General features: G+C 38.4%; 2 protein-coding genes across 2 annotated transcripts in view; one reads left to right on the plus strand and one right to left on the minus strand.

Moving 5' to 3' along the window:
• Positions 1-16,278, minus strand: part of LOC106083234 (proton-coupled amino acid transporter 1) — a 69,001-nt gene extending 52,723 nt beyond the window's left edge. Inside the window, exon 1 of the mRNA XM_013246143.2 lies at positions 15,917-16,278. Coding sequence (XP_013101597.1) covers positions 15,917-15,934 — 18 coding nt within the window. The 5' untranslated portion in view covers positions 15,935-16,278. The remainder of the gene's footprint in view (positions 1-15,916) is intronic.
• LOC106083204 (putative uncharacterized protein DDB_G0282133) overlaps positions 1-19,292 on the plus strand; it is a 210,164-nt gene that overhangs the window by 122,933 nt on the left and 67,939 nt on the right. The gene's annotated exons all lie outside the window — the stretch shown is intronic.

A 19,292-nucleotide genomic window follows, 5' to 3' on the forward strand; every position in this document is an offset into this window, starting at 1 on the left:
GTAGGGGGGAGGGTCCTTCCCCTTCCAATATCATGTAAAGCGTCGGTAGTTGTTAGTCTCTTCTGCCAATATTTCCACTTCATCAAAGTTAGGGTTAGGCCCAGAAAGAAAAAAGTTTCACTGAAATTTTCCGTAAGACAAAAGTTTCATAGAAGTTATCCCTAAAGACAAAATTTCAGCAAAGTTTTCCCCAAAGACAAAATTTCAATGAAAGACACCAACAATTGAAATTTTACCTTTAGACAAAATTTAAGTGGAATTTTTTCGAAAGACAATTTTGGATAAAATTTTCCCAATAAAACAAATTTCAGTGAAATAAAATATTCTTGACGACAGAATTTCGGAGGCCGCTGTGTAGCATGTCCGCCCATGACGCCGAACAGGGTTCAAATACCGGCGTGAATATCAGAAAAAATTTTCAAATGTGGTTATCTCCTCACCAATGTTGGCTACATTTGTGAGGTATCCTGCCATGTTAAAACTTCTCTATTAATTAGTGCCGCACGTCGTTCGGACTCGGCATTAAAAAAGGAGACCAATCATTGAGCTGAATCGGACTGCACTCTTTGATATGAGAGAAGTATACCCTGTTTCTTAATGGAATGTTCATGGGAAATTTAGTAACGACAACATTTCAGTAAAATTTCCTTTGAGATAAAAATTTTGTGAAATTTTCTCTACGACAAGAATTCAATGAAGGTTCCTCAAAGACAAAATTTCAATAAATGTTCCTCTAAGACAAAACTTTAGCGAAATTTCCATTAAAACGAAATTTTCCTTGAAAACAAAATTTCTGTGAAATTTTTCCTTAAACAAAATTCCTGTGAAATTTGCCCTTAAGACAAAATTTTTGTGAAATTTTTTCTTAAAACAAAATTCCTGTGAAATTTGCCCTAAAGACAAAATTTCAGTACAATTTTTTTAAAAGATAACATTTCAAGCCAAAATAATCAGAAAGTACATATATAAAAATTAAACACAAAAAAAAATATTTCTTTTGAAAATTTTGTCCAAATTTTGTTAAAATTTTGTTTTTATAAAAAATTTTATCTAATTTAAAAAAGAAAAATGTAAATTTGTTTATAACGAATATTTTAAGCTCATTTATTTTACAACACTTTGTTGATTTTGCATCGTATGTCAATAAGTAATTTTGGAATTTCAAGAATCTTGCTATAGCCTGTGCATCGGTCAATCGGTCTGCCATTCAATGAAATACCCAGCCACTTAATTAATCAATAACGCAATCATGCTAATTATAAAACTTTTTATATATCGTATATAGGAATTTCAAAAATTCTCCCTCAACCCGTTGGCACTTAGAAAACACAAGCCAGTCCCATTTATCCCATAAATTTTCCACGAGTATGATGGCCAGCCATTGACATAATACCCTACAATGACTAACAAACAAATCTCTCATACTAAAAGGAATTGCGAATAGAATAGCCATTCAGTCAGTCAGTAAGTCATTCTAGTAGATCGATCTATCATTCGCCATGGGTATGACGTTACAAAGCAGTCTAAAGAAAGGCGCCTGAAAAACAAATCACTTGGAATATGACCAATAAAATTTTTGGATTCCAACCAAGTTCGAAATAAAATTTTCAAAATTTTCCTACCCTGCTAGTGTGGCGCGGCCCTAAACACGTTTGGTACTTACGTGGGACCACCTATATGTGGGACAGCGACTACTACTAAGTATTCATTTTAGTTACTTTGCTTAACATTTTTGCATGGCAAACACATGTCAAATACTTGTGTGGGCCATAGGCTAAAATACAAAATGATATAAGTTGGAAATTTTGTCAAGTGCTTAAACGGGTTGAATGTGAGCCAACGAAAACAAAAGGATTGCACATGATATGCATTTCAATAAAATTTAGTCTTTAGGAAAATTTTTCACTGAAATTTTTTCTTTAGGGGAAATTTTACTGAAATTTTTTCTTTAGGGGAAATTTCACTGAAATTTTTTCTTTAGGGGAAATTTCACTTAAATTTTGTTTATTGGGAAAACTTCACCGAAATTTTGTTTTTATGGAAAATTTCACTGAAATTTAGTCTTTAGGGGAAATTTCACTAAAATTTAGTCTTTAAGGGAAATTTCACTGAAATTTTGTCTTTAGGGAAAATTTCACTAAAATTTTGTCTTAAGGGAAATTGCATTTAAATTTTGTCATTAGGGAAAATGTTGCTGACAATTTGTCTTTAGGGAAGATTTTCATAGAAATTTTAGCTTTACTGTATATTTCACTGGAATGTTGTTTTTGGGGAAACTTTTACTGAAATTTTGTCTTCCGCCGAAATTATGTTATCTTCAGGGGAAATTTCAAAAATTTCACTGAAATTTTGACATTAGGGGGAACTTCACTAAAATTTTGTCTTTAGGGAAAATTTTGTCTTTAGCGAAAATTTTGTCTTTAGGGAAAATTTTGTCTTTAGGGAAATTTGCACGCTTCACATAAAATTTCACTGCAATTTTTCTTTAAGGAACATTTTATTCCAATTTTTCCTTAAGGGAATATTTACTGAAATGTTGTTTAAGGAAATTTTCGCAAAAATAGTTGTTTTTAGGAAAACTGCAAATTGCACTGAAACTTTCTCTTTAGGAAAATTGTACTTAAATTTCACTGCCAATTTCACTGCCAATTTATCTTTAGGGAAAATATTACTGAAATTTTGCCTTTAGGAAAAATTTTACTGAAATTTTGCCTTTAGGAAAAATTTCACTTAAATTGTACTTTTATGGAAAATTTCACTGAAATGTTGTCTTTAGGAAAATTTTCGCTGAAATTTTGTCTTTAGGAAAAGAAACTCACTGGAATTTTGTCTTCAGTGTTAATGTCAATGAAATTTTTTCTCCATGGAAAATTTTACTAAAAAAGTTATCTTTAGCGAAAAATTTGCACTAAAATTTTGCCATAAGGGGAAATTTTACTAAAATTTTGTCTTTAGGGGAAATTTCACTGAAATTTTTGTCTGGAGGAAAAACTTCACTGAAATTTTGTCTTGAGTTAAAATGTCATCGACATTAATTCTCTGCGGAAAAATTTTAATGAAATTTTGTCTTTAAGAGAAATTTCACTGAAATTTTGTGTTAAGGGGAATTTTCACTGAAATTTTGTCTTTAAGAAAACATTGCACTCAAATTCTGACTTCAGGAAACTAAAAATTTGTCTTTAGGCAACATTACACAAAAATTTCTCAGAAAATTTTTCCTTAAGGAAACTAAAATATTGTCCTTAGTCAAAATTTCACTAAAATTTTGTCTTTAAGCTAAATTTCACTAAAATTTTGTCTTTAGGCAAAATTTCACTAAAATTTTGTCTTTAGGCAAAATTTATTTTGCGTTTTTGGGGTAAGGGAGAGGGTCCGCCACCATCCGTGAAAATCTGTGAAAAGGCCTATGCCAAGACAACATGCTCCCCGAACCTCTTGTATGGTCCTTATGTTGCACTTTTCCTCCATAGCAGTCCACCAAACTACTGATGCGTAAATAAGTATTGGTCTAATCACGCTCCTGTAGAACAAGTGGAATATTCTCAGATTCAGGCCCCATTTCGAGCCAACGGCCCGACTACATAGTGCCCAACATCTGTGAGCCTTATCATTACGCTCCTGAATGTGACACTTTCAATTCAGTTTACTGTCCTATATCACACCTAAGTATTTGTCTTATTGAGGAAATGTGGTGCGTTAAATTGGCTCACCTTCGTAGTCCTCGTGAACAGGATTATTTTAGTCTTCTCTGGGTTAATATTGAGCCCTCTGGGTCTAGCCCAGTCATATGCCTTATGCAAGACCCTTTCGCCCCTTCTGCTCAGCTGGTTCGAATCCTTACCCTTTAGAAGTATTACAACAGACGGGTTCAAATCTCTCCTCAGTCAGCTTCCGTAATAGGTCATTTATGGTGATCAGCCATAGAATTCGCCTTGTGCCACTTTCTCCCTTATATTTATGCCCTGGGACACACAATTTATCCACCAGTTCCTTAGCATATGGCTTATCCAGTCTCTAGGGACCGGGTCTACCCGATACTGGTCTAAGGATTGAATCATTGTGTCAGTCCGCACATTGTTAAAAGCCCCCTCGATGTCAATGCATACCGCCAGGGTGTACATTTTGGCATCGGAGGATTTTTTATTTTATGCACAAGCTCGTGCTGGGCAGTCTCCACCAACCTTCCCTTGATATAGGCATGCTGTTTGTATTTGAACAGTTCGCTGGATGGAATCTGTGAAAATTTTAAGAAAATCTGTTCTATGGAACAAACAAACAAATCGTGTCCCATATAGTCATGATGGTTTCATATGCCCATTTGGAGCGTTTTTGGGGGGGTGGGGTGACCGCCTATACTTCGATCTTGTATGCCAGATTCGTAATCTACTTCCGAATACCTTTTATTTGAGCCCCATATTGATATGGACATTAAATTTGTCTGCTTTTAGATATTTTGGGGTTAGGGCGACTTCCTGGGTACTTGGACCTAATGTCCGCCCCTCTTGATATTAACAAATTATAAAGCATACATATTTCTTCTTTCTGACCATATTCGTTATCTACTCCCGAATACCTTTGATTTGAGTTCCATATTGCCATGATCGTGCAATAAACCTATTTTAGAGGGTTTTGAGGTTGGGGAGGCTCCCCAGTTATATGGACCCAATTTTTAATATGAAATTCGTACTCTACTCCTGAATACCTTTCATTTATGTCCTATATCGTCCCGATCGGTCTATTTTTATATTTGGGGGTAAGGGGGAGGGCCCGCCCCCCCCTTCAATATCAACAAATTATTTAGTCTATGTTTCTTTCCAAGCAAACAAACAAGCAGAAATTGATTTTTATATATAAAATAGGGTTGCAGATCAATATTTGGAAGTGTAACAAACGGAATGACTAGATTAGCATACCCCTCATCCCATGTTGGTGGGTATAAAAATCTGTGATTTGTTCGTCCTCCAATTAATTTTTATATAGTTTTTATTGCTTAGGTTCTGCCATTAGTTTTGCCAATTAATTAATTATTTAATTTGGTCAAATTTAATATCTCGGCAGTTTGCTTATTATATCTTAATTAGAATTGAATTTTGTTGAAATTTATTTTAAAAATGTAAAAATAAAAAAAAAATTCATTCATAGCTGCAACCAACACCTACCTAATTTGTGAAAACAACAAAAAACGTCACTTGCCGGTTATAAATCTAACGCTTGTGCTTTTGCCTGAATATATCAATGCCTGTACAGACATATGTAGATGCGGGAGTATAAAATTATAGTATGGCTAAATGTCGCCCCTAATATCCATTTATGATATCGTAAATATTCGCATAAAAAAAAGAAATACAAGCAGTTATATATAAGCATTGCTATAAACTAGATTTATACATTTTTATGGCAATATTTTTTTCTTATTTTTTTTTTTTCAAATTCCTTTTGTTATACGCAGATTGTATGTACGTATGCATATAATATTTGTGCTCTTATTTTGGTTTCCTTCATCTTAGAAAATATTGTTTCTACGGAAATCGGAAGAACAAAGATTGAAATGGAACATCTTTAATGGCTTCCACTAAGTCATGCGGGCATTCTTATTGTTCACAAAAATATTTTTAAAAAAACACGCAGCGCATATACATATTTTATTCTTTATTTATTTATTTTTGATTTTAAATTTGACATAGTGAAGGTTTTTCTCTTTGGACTTAGTCATCTTTACACGGATAAATGCGTTTTTGGAGGTTTTCAATAAAAATTATATTAAAAATAAAATAAATATGTGTTTCAGCTGAAATATACCAGCGAACATGGAAGGGGAAATAATCGAATTCGATATTTCAAATTGTGTTGACCCATACTGGTCTTTATATCCCCTTGGAAGTACATTTACGACAAACAAAATACTTTTATAACCAAATTTTTCTTTTATTGTAACTGTGTAACGTTTCGCTTAAACATATCAAACGTTTGCCATAAACATAGCATTATTGAACGTAACTATCTTTGTTTATGGTAAACATTTTCTTTTGTTGTAAAACCAAAAACTCTTTAATCTAAAAAATATTTCCATAGCCGCTCACGATTGCGTCTCTCCTACGAGAGAGAAAGCTTAATATTTGAGCATACCCTGCAAACATTTTTTATCCCAAGAGTCACTGAAACGTGGCGTGTAGGCGTAAAATACAAATACACAGCGGAACTCATGTCCCGTATCATGGTAGTTTTGGCACAATGCATTTAGGTTAGGGTACGGATATTAATCTGCCCCATGCCACTTTGGACATACACCTAAGCCAGTAATCGGCTTGTTGTGCGCTCTAAAAACTGTAAAGTAACCTCTAAAAAGAAAATTATAACGGATTCCGTGCTACTAACAAAATTCTTAATTGTTTTCAATACCACTCGCCTAAGTTGTTTCATGTCTGGTATTGTGTCCCCACCTTAGTGCCGGTATCTGTAAGACGCGAAAGCCGGGCAATGACAAAGGAAATGCTCCAACGTCTCATCATCTTCCCCGCATGCCCTACACATGCTATCATTAGCGACACCGCTTTTACATAAGTGAGCTCGTAGTCCCATGTGTCCCGCTATGATACCAATAGCTATACTGACCTCCTTCTTACTTCCCTTCAGTAATAACCTCGTCTTCTCACGATCTGGATCCCCCAATAGGATTTTCGCTGTCCTACCGACCGTTTCGTTGTTCCACAATGTTGCATGCGCATTCGTCGCCCACTCCCTTAACTCGGACTGCATCGACCCGAAAGGCTTCGGGTTAACCAAGTTTAATGACGGCAGTCCTCTGGTCTTCACCGCCAAATCGTCTGCCCTTTCATTCACCCTTAGTCCATTATGGCCCGCCACCCAAACAATGCAGATTTTGCCATCCTCAGAGAAGGTGTTAATCTCCTTCTTACACTGCAAGACTGTTCGTGACCTTACCGTCCTGGTTGTTATTGCCCTTATGGCCTGTTTACTGTCTTCGCGTTAGCACCACACAACTTCACGCATTCCGTGATCGCCCGGATCTCCGCCTGCAGGACCGTATTATGGTCAGGCAGTCTAAACCAGATCTCAGTCCCTGGGTTCTCGATGTAGACTCCCAGGCCCACTCTGTCCTCTAGCTTTGATCTATCCGTGTAACATAATCTTCCAGATGTCAATACTAGCGTTCCGCCAGTCCAAGACTGTGCCGCTGGCAGCAATGCCTCGCACTCGACCTAAAGTATAGGACTGGTATATTTGGGGCAATTGACTACACATTTTCTGTAGGGATGATCTTCCAGATGGCAATACTAGGGTTCCATCAATACAAGACTGTGCCGATGGCAGCAGTGCCTCGTACTCGACTTCAAGGTCCATCTCAGGTATGGAAACCTCTTCCCTTCCTTCTAGGTTTCCTATCATCGATTATACCGCGAGTGTTTGAGCTGCTCCCATCCTCAATCCATTCTCCCATCGCCTTAAGTCTCATAGCCGCAGTGGCTGCCTCACACTTAATCTGTATGTCAATGAGTCGGATATCTAGAATAGTCTCCAGTGCCTTAGTGGGCGTGGTCCTCATCGCTCCGCCTATGCAAAGACAACATGTTCTCTGAACCTGTTGTATGGTCCTTATGTTGCACTTTTCCTCCATAGCAGTCCACTAAACTACTGACGCGTAATTAAGTATTGGTCTAATCACGCTCCTGTAGAGCCAGTGGATTATCCTCAGATTGAGGCCCTATTTGGAGCCTACGACACGTCTACATAGTGCCCATCATCTGTGAGCCTTCTCAGTACGCTCCTGAATGTGACACTTCCAATTCAGTTTCCTGTCCAAGATCAAACACCTAAGTATTTGACCTTGTCAGATATCGAAATCGTCTTATTGAGGAAACGTGGTGCGTTAAATTGGCCCACCTTCGTTTTCCTCGTGAACAGGCATATTTCAGTCTTCTCAGGGTTAACATTGAGCCCTCTGGGTCTAGCCCAGTCATATGCCATACGCAAGACATTTTCGGCTGGATGTCCTACTCTTTATCATGGTGTCCACAATACTTTCCATGGTTTTGAGTAGAAAGGACGTAAGGCTTGTGGATCTGTAGGCCTTTGGTGACGCAGAACTTGCCTTGCTGGGCTTGGGTATAAACACCACCCTTGCCCCACTCTTTTTAGCAGGTATTATCACTATCCACAGTTAAGATAAGGGAGGAATCAAAATTAGCCTGGACTTTGCCAATCAGAACCTTTGATTGGTAGCTCTTATCCCCCACGTCATTTTATAGTGCAGGGTACATTTAGTTATTTTTTAGCAACTCACTTCCCATGTTAACGTTTTAAATGGCTTCTAATCAAATTTTAAACGTTTTTATTCAATGAAAAAATTACGTATTATCTGCTAACTAATCAACTCCTATCATCAGATTAATATCCATGCCGAGATAATAGTTATCACATCGAATTTTTTCCACACCTCTAAAGAAAAAGTGTCATAACTCAGTCTCTATTTGCAGAGTAATAAAACTATCGTTATTCTCTCAGCTAGTGGATAATAAGTGAGTAAATAGAAGAGATTATTATTGTAGTAAAATACTTGGCAATGAATCACGATAGCACGTTTTGGTTGCGCATTTTTTGTTGACATCTATTGTGTGTGTGTGTGTATCTTGCTCAATTCATGTTTGTTGTTATTGTAAAGATAACATCATGGGCAATTGTCTTTAGGTGTCGAACGTGGGGTGGTGGGTGTATTGCTCTCTTCTATCGAACAAATCGTAAACAAATCACTGAGCCAAAGGAAGCATGATTGTAGGAAATTTCTTTCGATTTGAATGTGTGGGAGCTCTCGCACTCTCTGGTACTCTCTTTGGTTGGCTCTTCTCTTGTGTTTGTCGAATCAATTTATTTACAAACTCTTTAGAAATGCACCAAAAACACCAGAACTCATACATATAGATACACACATAGATCTGTATGCCCACATAAGATACCTATGCCAAATATTTACCCACCAGTGAGTAAATTACATAAAAGTTCTTGTGGCATAAAACCAAAATAGATTAAAACCATTTTTGGGAAAACACAAAGAAAAATTAAACATTGATTATGTTTTTGAAGGGACTATAAAGGGTAGTGTTAACGTATTCTGTGATAAGGATTTGGGAAAAATTTATGATTTAAACTTATCCCTTGCAGACACAATACAAACTTATTTGAAGAAATGAAGAAAGAGAAAATGGGACAACCCTAATGTTTATGACCCCTATAAACGAATTAAGCACCATGACTTGCGAATCTGCACCTGGAATGTCGAAATTCCATGCAGAGAAAGTGCAGCATACGCACTAGCGCATGTATTCGATAAGTAAAAGTCCAACTTTTCTGCGATGAATTGGGAAAAACGTCAAAAAGGCCATGATACAAAACATAAGTTTGGCCGTGGATTTGTGGTAAGTCTGAGATGAAGACACTTTGTTTCCAGACTAACTCCTGTGTATTACTGGCTAAAGTGTATGTTTATAGTGGCATGGGGCGTATTAATATCCGCATCCTCTTTTCAACCTAACCTAACCTACTCCTGTGTATGAGAGACTTACCACAAACCACTTAAAAATCACATTCTATTACATCGGTCTTATCTGAGCCCATGCCCCAAAAGAAAGCAAGGAGAACAGACCACCGCCCCACACATGACATTAAAATCGTGCTAATATATGTAAATACCAATATCCTCCCGTTTATCACCCCGGTAACCGAGCTGGAGGCCACCGTGGTGCAGAGGTTAGCATGTCCGCCTATGACGCTGAACGCCTGGGTTCGAATCCAAACGAGACCATCAGAAAAGTTTCAGCCGTGGTTTTCCCCTAGCAATGCTGGAAACATTTGTGAGGTACTATGCCATGTAAAACTTCTCTTCAAAGAGATGTCGCACTGCGGCACGCCGTTTGGACTCGACTATAAAAAGGAGGCCCCATATCATTGAGCTTAAACTTGAATCGGACTGCACTCATTGATATGTGAGAAGTTTGCCCCAGTTCTTTTGTGGAATGTTCATGGGCAAAATTTGCAATTTGCAACCGAGTTGGTAGCATGCTCAAATTAATAGTGCGGGCCCGGCACAGGATAACTAGAAGCATCACACAGGCTGGAACTTTGAGCTCCAATCTGTGTGGTGTTCTTCGTTATCACGAGAAGCTTAGTTGGGAGCTACTGGGCTCGCCACAGGTTGGGGATAGTGGAAAGCTCAGTGAGAGGTCGGATGGCACCGGCTCTTGCTTAAATACTGAGTGCCTATTTTGCTCCACACGCCTTTAAATAACCAATGGCCATAATGTTTCCGCGGCGATCGTTTCTATGAACAGGAACGAGCTTGCTCGGTTTCGAATAGAGAGTCTCAGTGAGAGGGCGGATGGCACCGGCTCTTGCCTTAATACTGAGTGCCTATGATGCTCCACACGCCTTTAATTAACCAATGACCATAATGTTCACGTGGCGATCGTTCCTATGAACAGGAACGAGCTTGCCCGCTTATAAGAGCTTAACGAGGATCGCCAACTCCACATGGAAATGTGGCTATAACAACAACACTAGTGCGGGGCTCGTGGGTGCGATTCCCGATTGAAGCTTATAAAGATCGCCACGGCTAAAAACATGGCAGTTAGTAGCCACATGGTTGTCTCTCTATCAAATGACAAGAAAGCTGATTGAAAGATGGAAAGCATTCATCCAGCGTATAAGTGGTACGATAGATACGAAGGGCGAACATCGATTCAGATCATTACCTTATAGCAGTATTTACAGTAGCCACGTCTTTGCAGGTGGAGGAAGCCATGCTCGTCACCCACTTATGGCGAGCAAGTTCGTTCCAATCCATAGGAAGGATCGCCGCAGAAACGTTATGGCCATTGGCTATTTAAAGACTCCAATAACTCGCCTTGTCACTGAAATTCCACTCGGCCTCTCACTGAAACTCCACTCGATACCGCTGATTGTCCGCTACTGCAGTTGTTGCTATTCCACAATCCGCAACTTGTGGAAGCTTCGTGACCGGTAGCTCTCCCCTGATCTTCTCGTGATAACGATGACCTCATATGTAGATCGGAACTCAAAGTTCCGGCCTGTGTTATGCTCATATGTCATTCCGTGTCGGCACCTTATTGCAGTTAAGGTTCGTCGTGAAATTTAAACTGCAGGAAAGATGACAGGTGGCAACGGCAAAGAACCCAGGAAACGACCAGCAACAATGCGCAAGGCTAAAGACATTTATCGAGAGAAGAGGGAAAAGTGAAACGTCTTATATTCAACATGTAGAAGAAGAGAAATGGAAAGACGCGAGTGTGAGCGAATCGTAATGTTCAGGAGTCATAATAAAGTTTGAAAATCTTACCAAAGAATTTAATAACAAACCAATGGCCTTGGTTGAGGCACATCTCCCTGCAGTCACAAAGAAGGAAATCTGGTAACAGATACAGAAAGTGTGTTTAAGATATGAGAAGAACATTTCTGCCAGCTGTTGGTACCCGATAATGGTGGCAATGAGGATACCAGCGAACCAATTCCAGATCAATGCCTAGTCAGACTGAGGTCAAAAATTGCAAATTTGCATACCCACTGTGGTTAAGGGTATGAAAAGGTCGGTTTTGTCCGATTTTAGCCCGTCCTTACTTGTTTTTCTACAAAAACCCTTTAAAAGAATCTCCCCTTTGTGTGGTCATTGGTCATTAAATAAAGACTCAATAACGCGAAGAAATAAGATTTTGACAAAATAATAAAAGTAGGGTCCAAGTACCTGGGGGCCGCCCCAGCCCCAAAACCCCTTAAAATAGGTTTATTAGATGATCATGACAATATGGGACTCAAATGAAAGGTATTTGGGAGTAGATTACGAAGTAGGAATAGGCTTTATAATTTATTGATAACGGAAGGGGGCGGACCCTTATCCGTTACCCCAAAAACACCGCCCAAAATCAAAAGTGGACCGAAAAGGACAATATGGGTATCAAATGAAAAGTATGCAGGAGTAGATAACGAATCTGGCATACAAATTCTTGTCGAAGTATTGGGGGTCACCCTACCCCCACGAAAACACCCAAAATGGGCACATTAGCCAATCACGGATATATGGGACTCGGTTTGTTTGTTCCGTATAGACTGAAAACGGCAGAACCGATTTTCTTGAAATTTTCGCATGTTGTATAGGTTAGTATGAAAGGAAACATAGTTTTTCGGTATCGGAAGGGGGACGTACCCTCCCCCTTATGTCGAAAACACAACCAAAAATCAAAAGTAGACCCATCGGGACAATATAGGTATCAAATAAAAGGTATTGGAGAGTAGAATACGAATATGGTATTTGATTTGAGTCTAAGTATCCATCGGGCCGCCCCAATCGCAAAACTCCCCCTAACAGACATATTGGACATTCATTTCAATATGGGGCTCAAATGAAACGTATTCGGAAGTAGATTTCGAATCTGGCATACATAATCAGATCGAAGTATAGGGGGTCACGCCACCCCTCAATAACGCCATTAGACCCATTATGACTATATGATACTTGGCTGAACCGAATTTCTTAAAATGTTCATAGATTGTGTACGTTTGTCTGGAAGGAAACATAGCCTATATTATTTTTAGATATCGAGAGGCGGACCCTCCCCCTTACCCCAAAAACGCCACCCATATCCGAAAGTGGTCCGATGGGCACAAGGCTCAAATAAGAGGTAGTTTAGAGTAGAACACGAATCTGATATATATTTTCAAGGTCAAGGCACTGAATGGCCGACCGATAGCTCAAAACACCCCCCAAACCGGTCATGTTTGCCGACTATGGAAATAGTGGAAAGTTAGGCTTTATTCTCTCTTGCTGCGCTAAGAAGAGTTAGAGGACTTATTCAGCCCTGTTTCAAAACATAATCATGTTCTACACCGTACTCAATAATCTTTGGGTATGTAGGGCACCTTAATCAATTTGGGAAAGGTGCTGCTCAATTTACATCGCATTTACATGGTAGCAGAAATCGCGATCCACTTACCAGTTAAAGTTCTTTAAACAATAACACACACTTGCTCAACTTTTATAAGTTCTTTGCTATGCTATAAATATGATATGAACAATGGTCCAAAGCCGGAAAATATCCTGCAATGGAATCTCAACAAATTGTTTTTCTGTAGAAGAATTTCTCAACATTTTTATACCCACCACTGCAGGTTGGGGGTATATTCATTTTGTCATTCCGTTTGCAATACATCGAAATATCCACTTCCGACCCTATAAAGTATATATATTCTTGATCAGCGTAAAAATCTAAGACGATCTAGCCAAGTTCGTGCATCTGTCCGTCTGTCTGTTGAAATCACGCTACAATCTTTAAAAAAATAGAGATATTGAGCTGAAACTTTGCACAGCTTCTTTTTTTTGTCCATAAACAGGTTAAGTTCGAAGATGGGCTATATCGGACTATATCTTGATATAGCCCCCATATAGACCGATCCTCCGATTTAGGGTCTTAGGCCCTTAAAAGCCACAATTACTATCCGATTTTGCTGAAATTTGGAACAGTGAGTTGTGTTAGACCCCTCGACATGCTTCTTTAATTTGGCCCAGATCGGTTCAGATTTGGATATAGCTGCCATATAGACCGATCCACCTATTTAGGGTCTTAGGCCCATAAAAGCCACATTTATTATCCGATTTTGCTGAAATTTGGGACAGTGAGTTGTGTTATTCTCCTCGACATGCTTCTTCATTTTGGCCCTGATCGGTCCAGGTATGGATATAGCTGCCATATAGACCGATCCGGATGGATATAGCTGTCATATAGACCGTTCTCTCGATTTAAGGTTGTGGGCCTATAAAAGACGCATTTATTGTCCGCTGTCGCCGAAATTTAAAAGAGTGGGTTATGTTAGGCCCTTCGACGTTCTTCTTCAATTTGGCTTAGATCGGTCCAGATTTGGATATGGCTGCCATATAGACCGATCTTTCGATTTAAGGTTTTGGGCCATAAAGGCGCATTTATTGTCCGATTTCGCCGAGATTTGGGACAGTGAGTTGTGTTAGGCTCTTCGACATTTTTCTGCAACTTGGCCCAAATCGGTCCAGATTTGGATATGGACCGAAATCTCGATTTAAGGTCTTGTTCCCATAAAAGGCGCATTTATAATCCGAATTCACTGAAATTTGACACAGTGACTTATGTAAGGCTTTTCGTTATCCATGTCTTATATGGTTCAGATCGGTTTATTTTTATACCCTCCACCATAGGATGAGGGTATACTATTTTCGTCATTCAGTTTGTAACACCTCGAAATATGCGTCTGAGACCCCATAAAGTATATATATTCTTGATCGTCAAGTCATCTTAAGTCGATCTAGCCATGTCTGTCCGTCCGTCTCTCTGTCGAAAGCACGCTTACTTTCGAAGGAGTAAAGCTAGCCGTTTAAAATTTTGCACAAATACTTTTTATTAGTGTAGGTCGGTTGGGATTGTAAATGGGCCAAATCGGTCCATGTTTTGATATAACTGCCATATAAACCGATCTTGGGTCTTGAGTTCTTGAGCCTATAGAGGGCGTAATTCTCATCCAATTTGACTAAAATTTTGCACGAATTCCTCTAGAGAGCCCAATTCTCATCTGAATGGACTGAAATTTTGCACGTGGTGTTTTGGTATCACTTCCTTTAACTGCGCTAAGTATAGTTCAAATCAGTCTATGTTTTGATATAGCTGTCATATAAACCGATCTTGGATCTTGACTTCTTGAGCCTCTAGAGGGCGTAATTCTTATCCGATTTGGCAGAAATTTTGTACAACGGCTTATCACATAACCTTCAACATACGTATCTAATATGGTATAAATCGATCAATAGCTTGATACAGCTCCCATATAAACCGATCTCCAGATTTTGCTTCTTGAGCCCCTACAAGAGGCAATTCTTATTGGAATGAACTGAAATATTACACAATGACTTCTGCAATGTTCAGCATTCATTTATGGTCCGCATCGGAATATAACTTGATATAGCTCCAGTAGCATAACAGTTCTTATTCAATATTCTTTGTTAGCCTAAAAAGAGATACCGCGCATAGAACTCCACAAATGCCATCAATGGTGGAGGGTATATAAGATTCGGCCCAGCCGAACTTAACACGCTCTTACTTGTTAGATATAGCTACTTTAAAGACAAATATTTTGTTATACACAATTGAACAATGACTTGTACTTATAAGTATTTGATCCAAATCGGAACATATTTCGCTATATAGCTGCTATGGGGCATAAGGTATGCATTTTTCACCGGATTTTGGCGAAAGGTGGTTTACATATATATCTTAGGTGGTGGATATCCCAAGTTCTTTTTACTTGTTTCCCATTGTAAATGTTGTCAAAATTTTGTTTCTTTAGAATTCTGCAAATTGTTTGCCCATCTTTTATCCATAAGATTGGAGTTAGTCCATGCGAGCGCCTCAGAGGCGTTTGTTCAACAAGTGTTTTGTGCGTATGCATTTACAAGTATTTATAGTTGTGGGAATTTTCCACTCGATACCCGTGCAGTTTTCTTTTTCTTTCGTCTTTTTTTGATTTTTTGTTTAAAAACGTTTTTTTCGTTTTTTGGTAAAACACTTTTCAGCTTTTCTCACATTCGATGAGTGTTTCAAAAATTTTGCAGAACCAGATGATGTTTGTATATGTGGCTGGGGATAATTCTCTCAATTTGATTTGTTCTTGTTGTTGTTTGATTCGTTTCTTTTTTTGGATCAATACTTGACAAAAGAAAAGAATATTAAAATAAAACAACAACAAAAAACATTCACATTGTTGTTTATAAATATTAATAATATTAGTAGGTCAATGAACACTTTTATTCTTACAAAAAAAATATTAAAAATAAAAATTTAATTTAAAAATAAATACATTTTTAAAAACACACCTCTGAATTTTGAGCCATTTTTTTGCTGTTAGCTGATGTTTGTCACTTATGTAAATTCGGGATCCGATAAAATTTTTGTTTTAATTTTATTTTTGAATTTCTTAATTTCAATAACTGCAGCAATAGCAAATGATTTGTTTGCATATATATATGTATGTATTATTTTTTTTAATTTCAATTTCTTTTTCTATAAATTTTTTTCTAATTGAACACTTTTTAAACCTTGTTTACACTCTACAGCAATGCCGCTTGCCTATAAAACCCAGCAAACAACTTTTTATTGTTGTCTTGCTGTTTTCTCGATTTTTTCTTTCTCTCGCCGCAAGCCTTTTACAAATCTTTTTAATTGTTTTCAACTTGTTTTTTTTTTCGCTTAATTTTTTTTTTGTTTTATTTGGATATCCGATTTTGTAAGAGCGAAATTTGTTTCTTTTGTAATTTTGAATGTTAATCGCTTAACGAAATCTTCAAGACTGATTGTCTCGCGAACCGTAGACCATCGCATAAGTTAAAGTGTGAACACATTTTGTGGCCTGTAGTAGCCTGTCCCAGCGTCGACTACGGCTACGTCACTGCTATCACTGTCGCCGTCGCAGTCGCTGCCGTTGTGCCGCTACCGTCCATCATCGGCAGTAACAGCTGTCGTTTGATTCAATTTGATTGCAAGACAATTCGTATGAGCGATTTCATGGCAAATTAGACACAAGCTTCATTTCAATATACATACATACATATATATATATATGTTTTTTTTTTTGTTACTATTCAGTGTTGTTGTTTTTTTTTTTTTTTTAATGCATATGTATAAGTATTTGCAGATTCTTTTCAAATTTACTATGGTTCATTTAGTTCTTAGTACCGTTAACAGTTTGAAAAGCACATTATGAGTATACACAAATAAGGCTGAACAGAGAGAGAGAGAGAATGAGAGAGATAGGATTTAACTAGAAGTAGTGAGTGAGGCATTACAGTTATGAGATATGATGAGCTTAAAATGTAAGCTATCTCAAATCATCTCTTACGAGTAAAGTCGGGATTCTTATGAAAAATCAAATTTTGATATCGATTATTTTGCAAATGCGGTAGTTATTAGTTACAAAATTTAATTTTTTAAACATATAAAGACTTTAGAACTTCGATTCTGCATGTATAAATGGAAAATACCACCGCATATCGCAAATAATTGATGGCAAAATTCGATTTTCCATAGAAGTTCGGACTCTAGTTATGAGATAATAATTAGGTTAGGTTAGGTTGAATGAGTATGATACCAGACATAGACGTCCAGGTATTGTCGAGGCCATATTGTGATTTCTCAATAGCGTTTCTCTCTAATATCCAAGTAGTTCAACAGACATTGCCAATAATTCCGGAACATCATATCAATGCACTCTCTAGTACCATTTTGATGATAGGATGAAAGATTTAAATCTATCCGGATTCTTTCCTCTTAACTCCTCCAATGTCTGAATGAAAAAAAAGATCTTACTTAATTAAACTGACTATGATGGAACATTTGTCCTATTAGCCGAACGTAGAATAGCATTCCTAGCGCCTCGATCTTCTGCGCTCCTTCTAAAATCTCTGACACCAAGTTTCGAGATGTCTCCCGCCACTTGATCTTTCCATTGGGATCTTGGTTGTTCCGGTTTGCATGTACCACCGTGTTTGCCTTCAAAAGACTTCTTTGCTGCAGCTTCTTCATTCATTCTAACAACAAGACCCAGACAACGCAGCCGTGTAACTATGCTATCGTCATCATGCAGCACGTACACGGTTTATACATCGCCTATATTCTTCATTAGCGCAAACTGGTCCATATATTTTACGAAGAATCTTTCTCTCAAACACCTCAAGCACTGCTCATCTACATTCACAAGCAAACATTCCTCCAGAAATATATAACAACACGGGTAGTATCAGTGTCTTTTCTTTATCTGATCAGTTGTACAAGGCGACCTTTTCTAAAGTCGTATTGATAGGTCCCAATTATCTCATTGACTTTAGGTTTTAATCTTTCACACAGTACGCTCGAGAGTATCTTGTATGCGATGCGGACATAGTATGATGAGGTTCCAATCATCGGGTATGCGTATTTCTAGCGTATTTCCAGTTTGCGCGGATAAGCTGATGCATACGCCTTATCAGCGTGTCGCATCCGATCTCAAATAGTTCTGTGGGTAACCCGTCGGCTCCTGCTGCATTGCTGTTCTTTAGTCGGGTCACTGCTACTTGAACCTCATTCTGACTAGGAGGTAAACATTCAATATCATCATCATTGATGGGTTCTGCGGTATCCTTTTCGCCGTCAACGTCGGACACTAGCAATTGGGTAAAATGTTCTTTTTATATCCTCAGCATGTTATCTGTGTCAGTTACCAGATTTCCTTCTTTGCCTCTGCAGGTGGATGTGCCTGCACCAAAGCCATCAGCTTGATGATTAATTCTTTGGTAGGATTTCCGGACTTCATTCTGACTCCTGTACATCTCAATTCGCTCACACTCACGTCTTCCCATTTCATTTTTCTTTCTGCAGAATAGACGTTTCTCCTCTCTCCTTTTCTCCCGATACCTGAGCGTTGGTACTGATTGCAGGGTTGCTTTATATGCTGCATTCTTGGCATCAGTAGCATCTCGACACTCTTGGTCGTACGGATTGATCGTACATTTAACACGCTGGATGAATGCCTTTCATCTATTACAACGCGATCAATTTGGTTCCTCGTGTTTTGATCGGGTGACAACCATGTGGCTTTGTGAATATTTTTATGTTGAAATCTGGTGCTGCTAACTACCATGTTTTTTGCCTATCAGCCTCAACCCATTACTGGACGTTATCTCGTGGAGGCTAAACTTTCCGACTGTTGGACCAAAAATGTCTTCCTTCACTATCTTCGCATTAAAATCTCCCAGAACGATTTAAATATCATGGGCGGGGCAGCGGTCATATTCTGTCTCTAGGCGCTCGTAGGAAATATCCTGGGTCTGCTCGTCTTTGTCTTCCGTCGGGGCATGGGCTCAAATAAGGCTGATGTTGAAAAATTTGGCTTTTATGCGGATTGTGTGCTAGCCTTTCATCCACCGGAGTAAAGCTGGAGACAAGGTCTTTCAGTCTCCGACTATCCACAAGTCCACAAACAAATTCATGCCTCGTGTTATGGCAGATATTGTATAGTTCGTCACCGTTTGGTGTTTTAGTGACGCCATTCCCAGTCCATCGCACTTCCTGTAAGGCGGTATCTGCCTTGTACTTCTCTAATACATCCGCAAGCGCGTATACTGCAACTTCTCTATAAAGAGTGCGGACATTCTTGGTGAAGATCCGCAAATCATGGTCCTTTTTTCGTTTGCCTGGGTCGTCAACGTTGGGGGGGGT

The sequence above is a fragment of the Stomoxys calcitrans genome, chromosome 4, assembly GCF_963082655.1.
Source record: "Stomoxys calcitrans chromosome 4, idStoCalc2.1, whole genome shotgun sequence".
NCBI lineage: Eukaryota > Metazoa > Arthropoda > Insecta > Diptera > Muscidae > Stomoxys > Stomoxys calcitrans.